The sequence below is a fragment of the Tetrao urogallus genome (genome assembly GCF_951394365.1).
Source record: "Tetrao urogallus genome assembly, chromosome: 7".
In the NCBI taxonomy this organism is placed as follows: Eukaryota; Metazoa; Chordata; class Aves; order Galliformes; family Phasianidae; genus Tetrao; species Tetrao urogallus.
This window is the reverse complement of record NC_136820.1, coordinates 17,387,695-17,403,220: the sequence shown is the minus strand read 5'-3', so window position 1 is coordinate 17,403,220 and position 15,526 is coordinate 17,387,695. Positions and strand designations below refer to the sequence as shown.

The 15,526-nt window shown below is 33.9% G+C and overlaps 1 protein-coding gene across 1 annotated transcript in view; it reads right to left on the bottom strand.

Annotated features, from left to right (window-relative positions):
- Window positions 1-14,490, bottom strand: part of TBC1D5 (TBC1 domain family member 5) — a gene marked incomplete at both ends in the record, with an annotated part of 172,926 nt that extends 158,436 nt beyond the window's left edge. The window contains one exon of the mRNA XM_079538284.1: window positions 14,391-14,490. Coding sequence (XP_079394410.1) covers window positions 14,391-14,490 — 100 coding nt within the window. The remainder of the gene's footprint in view (window positions 1-14,390) is intronic.
- Between the last annotated feature and the right edge of the window lie 1,036 nt (window positions 14,491-15,526).

Here is a 15,526-nt window from a genome sequence, read left to right as displayed (position 1 = left end):
TATTGAAAATGTATTTGCATATCACATGCCATTGCTCTAAGATTACTTTAGCATAATTATATTATGATGTAACATCGGTGTGAGTGCATCAGTTGGAAAAGTTTCTACTGCCTAATAGCAGGGAATGGTAATAAAGCAGATGTATGCTAGGTCACATGACATGGCAACCAATTGGTCTATATTTGGCAAACCAAAGTATTAATGTTTTATAAACACAAAGTATGTTATATACACTTCTAACAATACAGATGTAAATCTCTGCACAGCATAAACACTTGAGCTGATCAAACATAAAGATACTGCTGTGATAGGTACTTTGAAGTTGTAGATAAGAGTTCAAGCTGCAAGACGCCAACAAAAATGGAAGTAAATAAAGAATCCCTGCCAGACTTTTAAACACGGCAGCACTAGAACTTTCTGTGATATAAACAGTAATTACCTTCAATGCAGAAAGGATTTGCAAAAATAAATATACCGGTGAATATGCCAAAACTCACAACTCAATTTTTTACTTATAAAACAAGCTTCAAAAGTTAAACGTTCTGATCATAATCCTCAAATAATGTTTTGCTCCACTCCTCCTAGTACGTAGTATTCAAATACTCATATATGTGCATTCACATACACAAGCACTACAGTATACATACACAAACACTACAATTCAAGTGAGGGCATCTACCCTGTAGACAATTCAATCAATCTCACAAGTGACACCCACACGTGCCTGCACACACAAAAGCAGATGTGGCATTAAGATTTACAAAGTTATTGAAACTTTTAACAAGTAAAACGCATCTTTACTTAGCTACACCAGAATGAGGAATAAAGGGGTTTACATATGTTCCAATTCTAAACCTATCAATCAAACCCATGTTATTCCTTTGGGAGCTTATTTACATGCATATTTATCAGCCTCACATGCTAATTCCCTGCTGCTTTATGCCTGCGAGGCATGTTTATGAGTCATAATTGTTGATCTCATTTGATGTATTTCACTGAAGTAAGACATTATTCAGTTATGTGGCCTAATGTCAATGAATTACGATGACCTGATCTTCGAAATGTAACTTGCTCTTTAATTTTTATTAGAGCATAACTTATTCAGAAGAAATACACTAAAATGGAAGATTACATCCTTTTGTAGTCATTTTACTTAAACATCTCATTTTTGAAATGCTCCTCCCTCCCTACCTCTAGGCAAAGTTTAAAAAGTGCTATTTGTAAACATCAAATGAAAAGAATTTTGCCTGAAATTAGTCAATATTTCTCAGAATGGGATCTTTTACATGTGTTTCTATTTTGTTTGAACCAGCCACAAGACAGGCCTTTGGAGCACTGATATATATGGTCTGAAAAAGGAAAAAATCAAACCCAATCTGACACTCTCAAATTTTGCTTTTCTTTAACTTCATTAAAACAGTAACAAGATTTGGACTCAATACAGGCTGGTAATGAGAACCACTAAAACAAGTTAACATGTCCCAAAATGTATTCATCATTTTTGGTGCAAAATGGTGTCAATTTATAAACTTAAGGGTCAAAGACTTAAACAGAGGAAGAATTAACAAGCTGGGCAAACTTTCTTCTAGCAGCTTGGGCTGAGTCATCAAGAGTAAATAAGGTGATAAGCCAGGAGGGGCTCTGGCAGGTATCTAAACATGGCATTGGTACAATTCTGTTCTCTTTGCAATGATTCACGGCAGACCTCTGGTGTCTCAACTAACCTTCCAAGTTTCAATTATACTTTAAAAGTGGGTTTAATAATATTTCTAATCATTACTAATTATGCCTATTTTCCAAGGAAGATTGTAGCATGGCAGAATCAAATTAATAAAGAACGAATGTAACTGCTCTTCTCTTCTCTTGCAGCAAAGACTCAGTGTCATTACAGTAAGCTCCCAAATCAAAAAACATCAAAATTTCAGGAAATTTGACACTATTTGTGCTGCTGTAGGATCCATACTGTGAGAGGTCCCTTATGCTAGAATAAACCACCTCTGTACACGTAATTTATTACATGATTTTCAGATGTCAACACTTTCTGTCTTAAGATTCAGTACTGTTGTAAATATTTACTGTCGCTTTCTTATACAAGAGGGCTGCTCTAAAAGTAATGCCTCCCATTTTATTACATTGGCCCATGATGTGGATGTTGGTGGTACGGCAGTAGAGGTTGAACGTTCCCACCAATGTTCTGTTACATGTTGTTGACATGCGCCAGATGGCAGCAGAGGGGCAGCTGAACAGAATGGCATCTGATGTGAAAGTGCACATGAAGCAAAGGTGTGGAACTGAATTCCTTCATGTGGAAAAAATAGCACCCACTGATATTCACCAACATTTGGTGAATGTTTATGGATCAGTGTGAGAACACTGATCAGTAGCTGAGAATTTGCACAATCAAATAATGCCATTACCCCCTTCGAATATGTTGAAGTTTCCATGGAAATAAATAGGAGGCGTTACTTTTAGAGTAACTTCTGTATATATATTATCAGTTGACAATCAACTCAACATCCTCAAACTTTTATGTATTTTATAGTTAGCAGTTTGTCACAGTTAGTAGAATATCCAACTTAAATTCAACTTTATATATTACTTTACAATAAAAAATAAAATTGTAGGTTCAAAAGTTTCAAAGCTGTTCCTCTGAGCTACAGTTTTAGCAAGGAATAGATTAATATGCAAAACCAGAAAATTGTACTTAGATAAGTAATGTTAAAGTCAGAAACCAAATGCAGGATTACTTTTCCATATGATTCTGAAATTTAAACTGACAGTTATGAACAAGAAATAGAAGAAAACTTGCAAGTATCTTCCCAAATTTGCTGTGTCTAGAGGGCTTAGAGAATCACAAAGGTATTAATTCTGGAATGAAAAATCTGCTGCAGACCATTTTTATTTTTATTTTTTTCCCCCACAGAAATAACATTTTTTTTCCTGCAGAAATTAAGTAAATGAGAGGGAGTAATGGAGCACTTAATACAGGCTTTATATGGTACTTTCCCAAAATAGAAATTTACTTCTGATAAAAGTACACTACAAAGCAACTTATTTAAAGAAACATTCTCTTGATGAAGCAGCTACAATGGTGTAACTTTAGTTTATGCAAATGCCAAAGCTGAAACTGTCATGTCTTCATCTTAAATCCAAATTTATAAAATACATTAATCATACTGAAAACCTTCAATTTTAATTCCAGAATACTGAAAATAAAAGTTCTGACTGGTTAGTCACAAGAATCCCAAAACAGAACTGAATCTTCTACCATACAATATCTGACTTACATCACATTTTTCTATTCAAATAAGTAAAAGAACCAAACTAATCTTCATGAGCATTATTTTTAGAATACCAACAATCAATACTTCAAAATTTCCCAATGATATGGGAAATCCCAATGAAGTGGCAATGAAATCTCTTACTGTAGCTGATTTGGATTGCTCAGAGAAGTTGTGGAGTCTCTGCCTATGGAGATATTCAAGACCTGTCTTGATGACTACCTGTGCAACCTACTGCAGAAAACCTGCTTTAGCAGGGGGGGTTGGACTTGATCTCTCAAGGTTCCTTCTAACCCTTCTGTGATAATTTTGTGGACATATTGATGTGATAATTCAGAATGGAGTTTTGTATGCATTTGCAAAGCAGTATTTCCTTTTGTACTTCATAAAGAATGAGTTAATACTGGGTAACAGAAGTTTGGAGGTAGTCCTGTTTCTCAATTTGCTTTCCTTTTCCATTAAGATAGCATGTGCTCTGGCCACCAGTCATCAAATCAAATTTGATGAAAATTCATTTGAGTGCAAAGTAGAAATGTCCACTAATGGACAGATTTATGTTCCATTGCTCCACCCTTTAAATATTTCAGATGAAAAGTAAACAAAAGCAATGACGGTGCCTTGAAATACTATGGCTTACACACAGAAAGTATGCATAATGAAACTCAGATGTTTTCACATCATCAAAATTATAGCATTAATTGTCTTACATGAGAACTCTATTCCTTCAATTGCACTTAGAACTGAAACACCATACAGTTCATATTTCCTAAGTTTAAATCATTGATTCCATTATAAATCCAGTTTTTCAGAAGAAAAGAATTATCACCACCACAAAAGCTTTATCTGGATGAAGTCTGTGCCTTTTAACTTCTAGGAAGATCAAAAACATTAATTTGTAATGGAATATCCAAATTTTAGTGGATAAACTTATCACACAGGGCTACTGATAGCATTTTGTTTATGTGGTCCCATTTGCACTTAACGGGCTGGGACTTGGTAAAAAATTTGAGTGCAGACCTCCTGTCCCAGTTTATATATTATTGCATTTCACTCCAGTATTCAAGCAGAAGAATTTAACTACAAACTGTTTGTACAGACTTAAGATATTTAAAAGAAGAAAATTAGAGAAATTTTTGAAAAAATTTAAGTGGCCATTATATTTTACAGAAGTTGAATTTGATTTTTAACCTTCCCACCTATGTTCCAATAAATATCAAAGACATAGGTATTCCATGTACCTCAAGAGGAGTTGGAGGGGAAACACGAAGCTAGCACTGTGTTAACTGATTCACAAATGACACTGAGCAGTACGTCAAGCCAACACAGTATGTCAATGCCCACAGTACCTAATGGCAGAACGAAACAGTAAGAGCAGAATGCAGTGCTAACATTGGAAATTCTCTTAGGAAATTCTACTATTTTGACTCTTTTAAAGACAGGAGCTAGCAGTGCCAAGGTAGAAAATCATGATATAAAACTAAATCAACCTTGGTAAATATGTCACCAAGTTAGAGCAGCATTCCTTAAACTTGTGGCCACAACATGTTTTAATAGTAACACTCACATGTATACCTCCATATTTTGCTATGGTTTAGCAAAGTTTAGAGAATACTTTAACACGTTTAAAACATTTTAACTTTATGTGATAACTTATAATACTGAAAAGGTGACACTGATCTATTTCTTTGAAAATATTTTCTACATGACAGTTACCAAAAATACTTTTAGCTGAAATTCATGAAGACTGACAGGTACATATTTATTGTGAGTTTGTATACAAAACATGAAAATGTCGTGGGTGTACTCTGATATGTACCAAATTTATGATTTTTTTCAGTGAATTAGCTACCTGACTCAAAGAAGCATGAAACAAAGAACAGCATGGTCACTGAAGTAGCTCTCTGAACTTTGAATGATCTGGGTTCAGTTTCTGAACCTGACTTCATGTATGAATCAGGCCTATCATTTTGCCTGTTTCAGATTTCTGATTGTATGAGAATATAGAGTGTTATTATTGTACATATGGATATGATAATTCATTTCTTAGCTTCTCTGGAATGAGATGGCTTCTAACAAGATGAAGTAAGCACAGAGATGCAAAAGAAAACCTAAAATCCCACTGCTCTTTATAAACAGATCAAGCTATGGGGCATAAATTACATCATAAGATTGTGTGATTGTCACAAATAGTAAAAATAAACTTATTTTGCTATATCCTTTTGTGTCATCTGTGTTGCACTTGAAACATTATAGTCACATGATTACTGTTGCAATGACCCAAACTTCTGACATGATTAAAAAGCTGAACAGGGATAGTCGTGAATAACTAAAATGTATTCTAGACTCTGACAGAGTGTTCAATATTTTTTCAGAATGTGTGTGTGTATATGTATATACACAGATATAAATCTTAGGCTTCAAATATTTAGAAACAAATCCCAGAATTAGTTCACTTATATAAAATGATTTAAACATCAGCTCACCTACAGGCATCTGATACATCTCACTTCGTATTCAGTACAATTTAAAATCATAGAATCATAGAATCACAAAGGTTGGAAAAGACCTCTATGATCACTAAATCCAACCAAAGCCCACTATGCCCACCAAACCATGACTCTCAATGCCACATCTACATGGTTTTATTGTTTTACAGTAGCTTGGTTTGCTATTTTGTTGACTGGGAAGAAATAAAAAAAAAATAGTAAGTCTCTACACATTTCATTCCCTCTGTTTTAGCCTTTATTTTTGTTTAGAGATATGATAGTCTCCAACAATCCTGTATATTTACCCTTTTTTTTTTCTTTTTTTTTTCTTTTTTTTTTTCTTTTTCTTCATATCTGATGTGCAAAATGAAGACCGGGGCTTTAACAGTTATATGTACTCTTGCTTCTGAGCAGTCAAATCATGAGACCAAATACTTGAAATCTGGACACTTCCAAAATTAAGGAAATCCAAATACTGAATCTAAATTCAGTATCATGGGCTGAATTATTGCTTCACCTAAGCAATAAGGGCACTCAGGCTCATTGCCTTTACCGTCATTTGGAACCCTGCCATTAATTTTAATAGGATCAGGATCAGGTCCCTGACTTTCTCTACATCAAAGAAAAATCTTTCACAGTCATTTTATTATAAATAATTAAAGCTGATTAGTAATAATAAGGTACTTTAACTGAAAAGGTAAACAGTGGAGACATTTATTATCAAAGTAAGAAAGGAAAATTAAAATAACCTGCAACACTTTTTGTATGTGCAATTCATCAGGAAATGTTGTAAAAGAACAACAACAAATGTTGGCTCATTCCAGAGGTTCTTTGTCATCATTAATGTATTCAGGTTTTCACAGCTGAATTGCTGTACTTTGAAAAGATTTTCATGAAAGGAAACTCAAATTCAACGTTTAAACAAAGCTGTCAGGTTACCAAGATCCATATTTGTTTGTATGTCCAGAAAATGTTTTCTCCTTTTTTAAAAACCCTGTGGGTAAGAAGTATTATTATTCCTTTGCTCTCAATTTGTAAACAAGAGAAAATATGCTTTTGTTAAGCAGCACATATTTATTTGTTTGTTATTCTTAAGATGAAACCAGCAATTAGAAATATCAGTTCCAAAGCAGAGTTGAAAATATCTGGTAGGAATATTTTACTTCATTACTAGCTCTGTTCCTCAAATTGATACAAATGGCCTCCTTCTGTTTCTGTCTGTCTGCTTGCCTGATCAGTAGAGCTAATTGTCAGAGCTGGGGAGATCTCCTATATCTAAACAGAAGATATGCAGTTTGTAACCTGCTTAATTTGCCTTATGTCCTGGATGGCCCTCAGTATGTTGTTCATTAAAGTATCAGCTGTTTAGTTTGTAGCAGTGGCAACCTAACCGTAGGCTTATTTTTCTTTGTTAAAAGGCCAGATTGTCAATAACTAATACACATTTAACTTATTTTAAGTAGTACAAAATTATTTGGTATGATGGCACTTTTATTCCTCTCCCACACCTCTGAGCTCTGCATGTGCACAAAGGACGACAGGGGCATTCAAGGTGGCTGAAGAATAAGGCTTACAAGCTAATGAGAAGCCTAAAATTGAAGCTGTGCAGTATCACTTGGTAATATCACTTAAATAAAAGCATGTCAAACTTTTTAATTTTTAAAATAAGGAATTCCAGATTTTTACAAACATCCACAAATACAAAAGGTAGGAAAGATTCTGTCTATGCTGACAGATTTCTGCTATATAGAGCAATCAATTTCTAATATAATCAAATCTGTGGCAGTTTAACTCTTTCAAAATGTTTAAACATACACTTAATCTCAGGTGCAGGGGTATGTAATATCAGCTAGCTGCATACAATTTACAAACAGCTTTGTAAATTACAGTTTTGTGTATGAAAGGACAGAAGGGAACACAAACATTTAATTATTATCCTGTACCAATCATGCTGGCCTCAGCTAGAATTCTGATTTACTAGTCTTTTTTTATACATACACAAAGAAAATCAAGCTTGTACAGTTCAATTTTTTTAAATTGAGAAAACCTGCCTTTTGCATGCGTAAGAGATATAGCCATTTAACATAATCTGATCATTGCATCAAACACTTAATATTTGAAGTGTTTACATATACTAGCCTTCATACTACATTTTTACATCAAATCTGAGTAAAACATTCAAAGAATGATTGCACTGACTTCTGTATAACTTTTAATAATGAAGTAGTTTTGACATTAAATTTATAAAGTATTTATTAAAAAGATTCTTCTGTATGGATGTCAAGAGGTTACTACAGTTAAAATGGAATTTTCAGCTTGGTATTTTAAGCTTCTATCAGCATATCAAATTTAGTTAAAAAAATCTTTCTTTTTCATTCAAATTGCACCATTTGTTTTTACAGCACATATGTTATATTACAGATATAATAGGAAACAAGATGAGAGCTAGCTAGATGAGGTTTAACCTGGATTTGGGAGAAGCTAGGAAAAAGAAACACTGAAACCAGCATTTCCCTAAGTAAGGACATGAGGAGTTAAGAGAATGATGAGACTGATAAGTAATTTATGCCAGTATTTGGGCAGGCCGGCATCTGGAAAGAACTGGAAGCTCCCAGCTGACAAGACCGAATAGAGGAGGATTCCCAGTGTTACTTGTGAGGCAGGCCTTACCTTCTGTGCAGTGATGCTGAGGAGAACTTTCAAAATGATCAGTTTAGATTTATTCTGCTTCTACAGACACTGCCAACCAAAAGGTCTTTTCATATATCGTATAAGCCACTGAATACAGGTTTCCTACATAGTTCTTGTACTGATTATCTGTAACACATTATCTCAAAACTGGAATTCATGTAGCTGGACCACTCTGGACCAACAGGCATTGAAAGAACTTCAGTTCAAGGACTTCTACTCTGAAGCTGTGTTTGACACACACCACCTCGGGCACACACACAGTCTGCATCTGATTAGTGAGAACTCTGCAGTATAACTAAATCCTGAAGAGAAAACCAAGATCTTTAAGAAGGAGCTAGTGACAGACTGAGTTAACTCAGGATGTACCGTGTAGCTTCAATAGCCTTTGTCACTACAATCCTGTTGCAGCTCAATTAAAAGCAAACTAAACAGTAGTTGTTATTAGTAAATTAATATTAAAATGCTTGTTATGTTAGCATATGGTGCTCGAAGATGTAACAACCTTCCTGTTTTAATTCATAAAATACAAAGCAAATCAAAGACGGTACTTTTCTCTCTAGCATACCTCCAATCTTTACACCTGTGCCTGTGATGGAGAAGCAGAGCCTGGGCAGAGAAGCCCCAGCAGCTCTGAACGATGAGCCCTAGAAAGAGCTGTGCTGCTGGGACACAGTGAGGCCTCTTAAAAACAATGCTGTACCCCACATACTTTTCCTTCTCTGGAGAGAAGATGAAAGAACATACACTATGTGACACACATGATGTCATACAACACACTGTAGAAAAATATTAATATAAAACTAATAGAGCCTCAAATACTCACTGTATTTGTTTTCTCAGTTGCTTTCACCTACGAAAGTACTTCTCACACAGAGAGGTCTGGACCTCTGTGGTTGTTTCTTATACGTGTAACCACTGAGGTGATCTCTCAAAACACAGATGTGGATGAATGCCATACAGGGCAAACTGAGGAGGATTTCAAGGGTAGAAAATAATAAGACTGAATAGCTATTGACTGAATAGGAGACAATAATTTTCTGCCACCAGTAACTCTCTTAACACCAGAATGATTGTAAAAGGATGTATCTGAGATCAAAATAGTCCCCATGTGAATCATACTTAAAATTTGGGGAAATTATTTGACAGCATGTGCCCCTTATTTGGTTCTCTGAAGGTGAACATTTATTTTGTTACTTTGTTTCCCTCTGCTTTTTGCATGTTTTCTGTATAATATGGCAAAAATCAAGTTGTTCAAACTATGATGTAAGGTATGGTTTTATACAGCAAGACTCCGTAGTGATCAAGGTAATGAGGTTTATACCAGAACAGCAAAATTCTTCCAAAAGGAAAAATGGAAACTCACAGAATAAGGTCAAAATGGAAACATGAATGTTCTACTATCTCACTTTTTTTTCATGACAGCCTTGAAAATCACAAGGGATGCAATGGTAAGTGTGAGGTGAGCAACTGATCTATTTTAACTAGATTAATATCAATCGTACACTTTAATAGTTATCTTTATCCTTCCAGCTATGCCATCCTTCTCTGTTCTCACCACCAGTTAAAGCTGTTAGACAAGAAATATACCCCCCAAATAGGAAATCCAAAACACTGTACCCATTAAAGGTTTCCCCTTTTCTTCTACTAAGAACAAAGAACACATTACATTTTTCTATCTGAAGTATGCTATTAAATAATAGCTTGTACACTAATTAAAGCAAATGTAATTGTGAGAACACACTGACATTGTTAAAGTAAATTACCCAATTCGTTAATAGTTTCAAGTGACCTTAATTGTATTAATTGTGATATTGAGCAAATTAAATTGAAGAGTGTTAAACGCATTGTTCCAGTCTGTCCTTAGAGGATCAACTTTCTTATTACATGAATGAAATGGGAATACTACCAACTACATTCTTCAAAACTTGTGTCAGAATGTGGAGAGTTCTATAACTTTGAGTAAAAATTTACTGCAGCTCAGAAAGTTACCCTAATTAATCTGTTCAAATGTAATATAAACCTGAAGCATTTGGAAATGAACAAAGTGTTTGTTAGATGTAGCACAGAAGGATAAAGTAGAAGAGTAAAGCTTCTGAAATTTCCCATCCTATATTCATTGTTTGTAGTGTCATCTGGAGACCAAAAAGATTCACCATATTATTCTGATGAAGATAACTAGATTCATACAAAATGAAATGAATAAAATGAACAACACCATGGAAACTTTTTGAACACAAGAAGTATTAAGATAACACCTACTTATTATAGTCAAAAGTAAGGAAAAAGTTATAGGTACAAGCACACAAATGACAATACACTAAGATCCAAAAGTTATAAACCCAAATATAACGTTCCTAAAATTATTAAAAAATACCATTTGAATTGAAAGGCTGCAAAAATGAGAATCCCATTCTCATAATTTTTGCTAGTTATTAAAACTGCAATTTAAAAGCATATATGATTGAATATATGCAATGAACATGCATTCGTTTATATTGAAAAAAATAAAAAAAAAATGAAATAATATATCCTATTCTTTTTAATATTTAAGTATTGCAGGAGAATAAGAAAACTCTTGACTGCTAAGTAGAAAGCTAGTTTGTAGCCTAGTTAACAGTTTGTAAACTGTTAACTAGAAACCTGACTTTGTAAAATTGCAAACAAGCACATTCTCATGATTTGTCGTAAATCAACATTCAAAGAACCACAGTTAAACAAACCTTTATATGAATACCTCGATCTTTCTCTAAATTTACCTCATCTATTGTGTTCTAGTTTTATTTGTTGAGATAGACAATCTGTCTATCTATCAATGTTGCATTTGCAACATTAAATCCTCCTACTGAAATCTTATTATTCACAGGGCACTTATCTAAAATCTCAAAAATGCTTTGAATTCAGTGTTAGCCCTTCACTGTGCTAACAGCCATATCTTTAATAAAACACGTTTTCCTTCTGTAACTTCACAGAAATTTTAATAAAAGCAATAAGTACTGCTACACTAAATAAACATCCTTCTGGAACCCCATCCACCACATTCTTCCTCACTGACCGTAAATGAAAAAAACCTAATCTATGTATATTAACAGCCAGTTATACTTAACAACAATCCACAAATTTCCAAGGTTTCTTTTCTATGAGTGCCTTAGGAGACAATTTCAACTGGACATTATATCTCCCATTTCTACATTTCAGTATCAGCTACAAACACTTAACACAGTCCTCCGCATACATTAGCAAATCAGACTAGCTCTATTATTATGTACTTATTTTCAGTGTACTTAATAGTGGTGTGCTTTATTACCTCATCCCAGTGAAGACTTCTATAACTTTGTCTCCACGGTAATCCTTCAAGCACTCAGCTCAGCTTCAAACATGTCCTGGTATTTCAGAATATTATATAGAACATTGATCAATTTTTCCTACTAAAGCAATAATGCGTTTACTTAAACACAGCTTTCACACATTAGAATCCCTTTGCTAAATTCAAGCAACTTCAACTATGCAAGGTCTTTTTTGTATTAAAGAAATGGCTGCATCTTCCCCATCCTCATAGTATACTACGGTATTTTTAAGTGGGACTTCACATTTTGCTTCAATGAGATAAGGATTCATACAATTTTCTAATACGCTGCAGAGCTACTGTTAGAAAATGCATATGCAAAAGGAAGAAAGGCTGTGCATATATATCACAATATGAATTGAGACAATTCTCCATCCACCCCCTAAGTATTAATTATTTTGTTTCAACAGTTAGATACATCATTTGCAAAACACTGATTACTTCCTTATTGTGAACTTGTAACCAGGCCAGATGGACAAAAATGATGCCATACCTTGATGCTCAAAGACGTAACACGGCATAAATATATGTTTTATTTAAAATCAAATATTAAAACTTCAAATATTTAGTTTGGATATATAAAGTTTCAAATTAAAATGCAGTATGTGTCTCACAGTAAAAAAAAAATAAAAAAAAAATCACAAAAATGAAGATGAAATGGATGCTTTATATAAAATATTTACATAGATAGAACATCAAAAATGTACCATAGTTGGTAACCTTTATGACTTGGGGAACCATGTATTTACATATCTTTATCTTTGCATGTGCGTATGTGGTGTTGTGTATATATTTTTAACAGTTGACAGCTGTTTTAGAGCATACAGAGATGCCAGGCTGAATGAGGGTCTTGATTACTTCAAGATTAGCTATCTAAAGTTTCTATTCATTTTAAGTGTTGTTAGTGCGAAGAGTCATTAGTCACTTCCTTGTCTCATAGAACATCAGCATACATTTACATTGTTAATGAACATTTGGGGTAAATGAATTAATGGCACTTTTAAACATCAATTCAATACCAATAACTTTGTATGTCATAGAGATGTTAAGGTTGGGATAAAAACGAGAAACCTTTTCAGTCAAGGTAACTAATCATTTCTGGCACAATAAAGGCTAAAATTAATTTACCGAGTTTTTTTCACAGGATAAAAATTTTGGTTTTCCTTGAAGTGGAGTTGAGAAAATTTCCAATATTTTCAGGGAAAAAAATCAGAAGAAAAAGCTCATCTTTCTTGATTGGTGTAAAGTAGAAGCAAACTATACTTCCTCAGGAAAACGGTTTTTATTTTAGGTTATTGCAACGGATTATTTTCAAGTATCTAGAAATACTTATAAAATTGCTTTTAGTTTGTCAGACCAACGTGGCTTTATACTGTTAAGATGTCAAATATAACAGAGGAAGAACACTGACGTGAAAAAGCTATTTCATTTAATCATCAGGTTTTAAAATACTGTCCCCTAGATGTTCATTCTAACTTTTTGATACTCAAAAAGCTTTATAAAGCCATGAAGAAAAAGCAAACAAACAACAACAACAAAAAAACCCTCAAAGGAGCAATGAAGTTTTACCCACGTATTTTAAAGCAACGCACTGGCTTCTTCTAAACTGAAGTAGTAAAACTGACTAAGCAAATCTTGACATAGCTTTCTTATTAAGCACTAATAAACAGAAGATTTATAGACAGATACACCTACAAAGAATGGTTGATGTGGGTGAGGGACTTAAGAAATGTGACAAAGTTGTTTCAACTCAGTAATTTAAAACACATTTTTTAGTTTGCCCTCCTGGTACATGTGCTCAATGACTGGAAAATTGCAGGTAGTTAAGGTGCCATTGTGTCTAACTGAGTACTTGAGGAATGTTTTCATGACAAGGATCTTGGCTTCTTGTTAAGCTTATCACTTTCTTCGAACCAACTATACTGTCACCACTAGCAAATAAGTAGAAAAGAAAAGCGGGGCAGGCATGCATTGCGTTATGCAAGTATTTTGCTCTCACTGTTCATTACATTGCATTTTAAAATTTATTTCGGGTTACAAAGTAGCTTCTGCTGTTAAGAGTCTATTCATTCTACCTCAACTTTCAGCATTTTAAAAAATAAGTATATATGACAATATTCTTATCAAAAGAAGGTCAAACAAAAAAATATGAAAATCACCCTTTTTATTTCTATAAACTCTTCCAAAATAATGCATTTCACTTTATCACAGTTTGAATAAACAAAGAGGTAAAAAACCCTGGAACCAGAGCAATTGTGAAAGAGCCCATCTTTCAAAAAGTAACTCAAAGCCATGCTTTATTTCAATATTCTTATGCTGAAATCAGTGTTTGGTTTATGATTAAAAAAGGATGACAGAGCATTAAACATTTGGCTAATGTTTCTGTCTGAAATTGAAAGTTGACTTTTCGTGGTTTTCCTTAGTACTTAGTACAGAGTGTACTACACAAACTGTGAAATGTTCTTTAAGTTTTCTTGTCAACTTCATTGGGAAAATTAAAGAAATTATGACAGGTATAGTCATCACGACACATTATGTTTGTAGGTATAAAGTTAAAATAAAACATCCCCACAGAAATACAAAACTCACCTTCCTCTGTTTTGTTCAAGTAACTCTGCAAGGGATCAATGCCTACTTCTTGTTCCTCTGTTTGCAAAGGGTGTCTGGTTTCAGATACAGATTGATACATACTGGCAATAATTTCCACTGAAGGATATTTATCTGGAGGAAAAGAAGAAACAAACAGTGTTTCTTTAACTACTTTGCCATAACACAATTCACAATTTAAAATACTTAAAAATCTTTCCTTACTTTCCAGGTAGAAAATCATCATTAGATGCTAAATAGAAGAATAATGGCATTTCCCTTCAAATATTTTGTTACTTAAAGTCCAAAAGAATTGTTATAGTAGCTCTCAACAATCACATGCAAATAAAACGCATATATTGTTTAGAGGGACAGTGAGTTGCGGCAGGAGTCTCTCCTTCCTTTTCTAGCTTTCTCAGCTCCCCTTTCCATCTCCTTACAAAAACAATTGATGCTAGGCTGTGGGAACAATGAAGGTTGTAGAGCAAAGCTGAGGTAACAGCCATCATCACATCCTTCTGGATTCAGAACACCTCATCCTAGAAAAACATTTTTCTTTTAACCGTATTTATATTTTAGAAACCTCAGATAATGATTGGTATGATGATTTCAGTTTAATCAAGATTTCTATTAGCTTTGTAGTAAGGTGATGTTAAGGAAACATTTGAAGAAACTTAATCAGCTAATTAGTTAATATTTATAAAGAAGTTCTTCCCAAAATTAAGAACAAAAGGAGATAAAGCAGGTCAGTGAAAACCCAACAAGAGGGTTATACAAGTTCATCATCACAGCCTGAATGGAATACAAATCAGTAACACACAAATGACCAAGAACGATGTTAGAAGCTCATGTGAAGTACATTTTAAGCTAATATTTGCTGCAATGAAAAACAGGATGCCAATAAAAAGGGAGAAGCAGATGGTGTTATGGTCAGAGAGGTAAGACAGAGAAATGACCTTTCAAGTGCATTATCACAATGCAGGAATACATTTTTTGAGACAGCTTTTTGGTCAGTACACAGCAATTTATTAACAGCTTGAGAGAGACGGAGCTAACATTGGCCTGTTGCTGCCACTTTAGTTTTAAGTATCATCTCCTGTAGCTGCTTAGTTTACAATATTTAAAGTTCTAACTCCAAG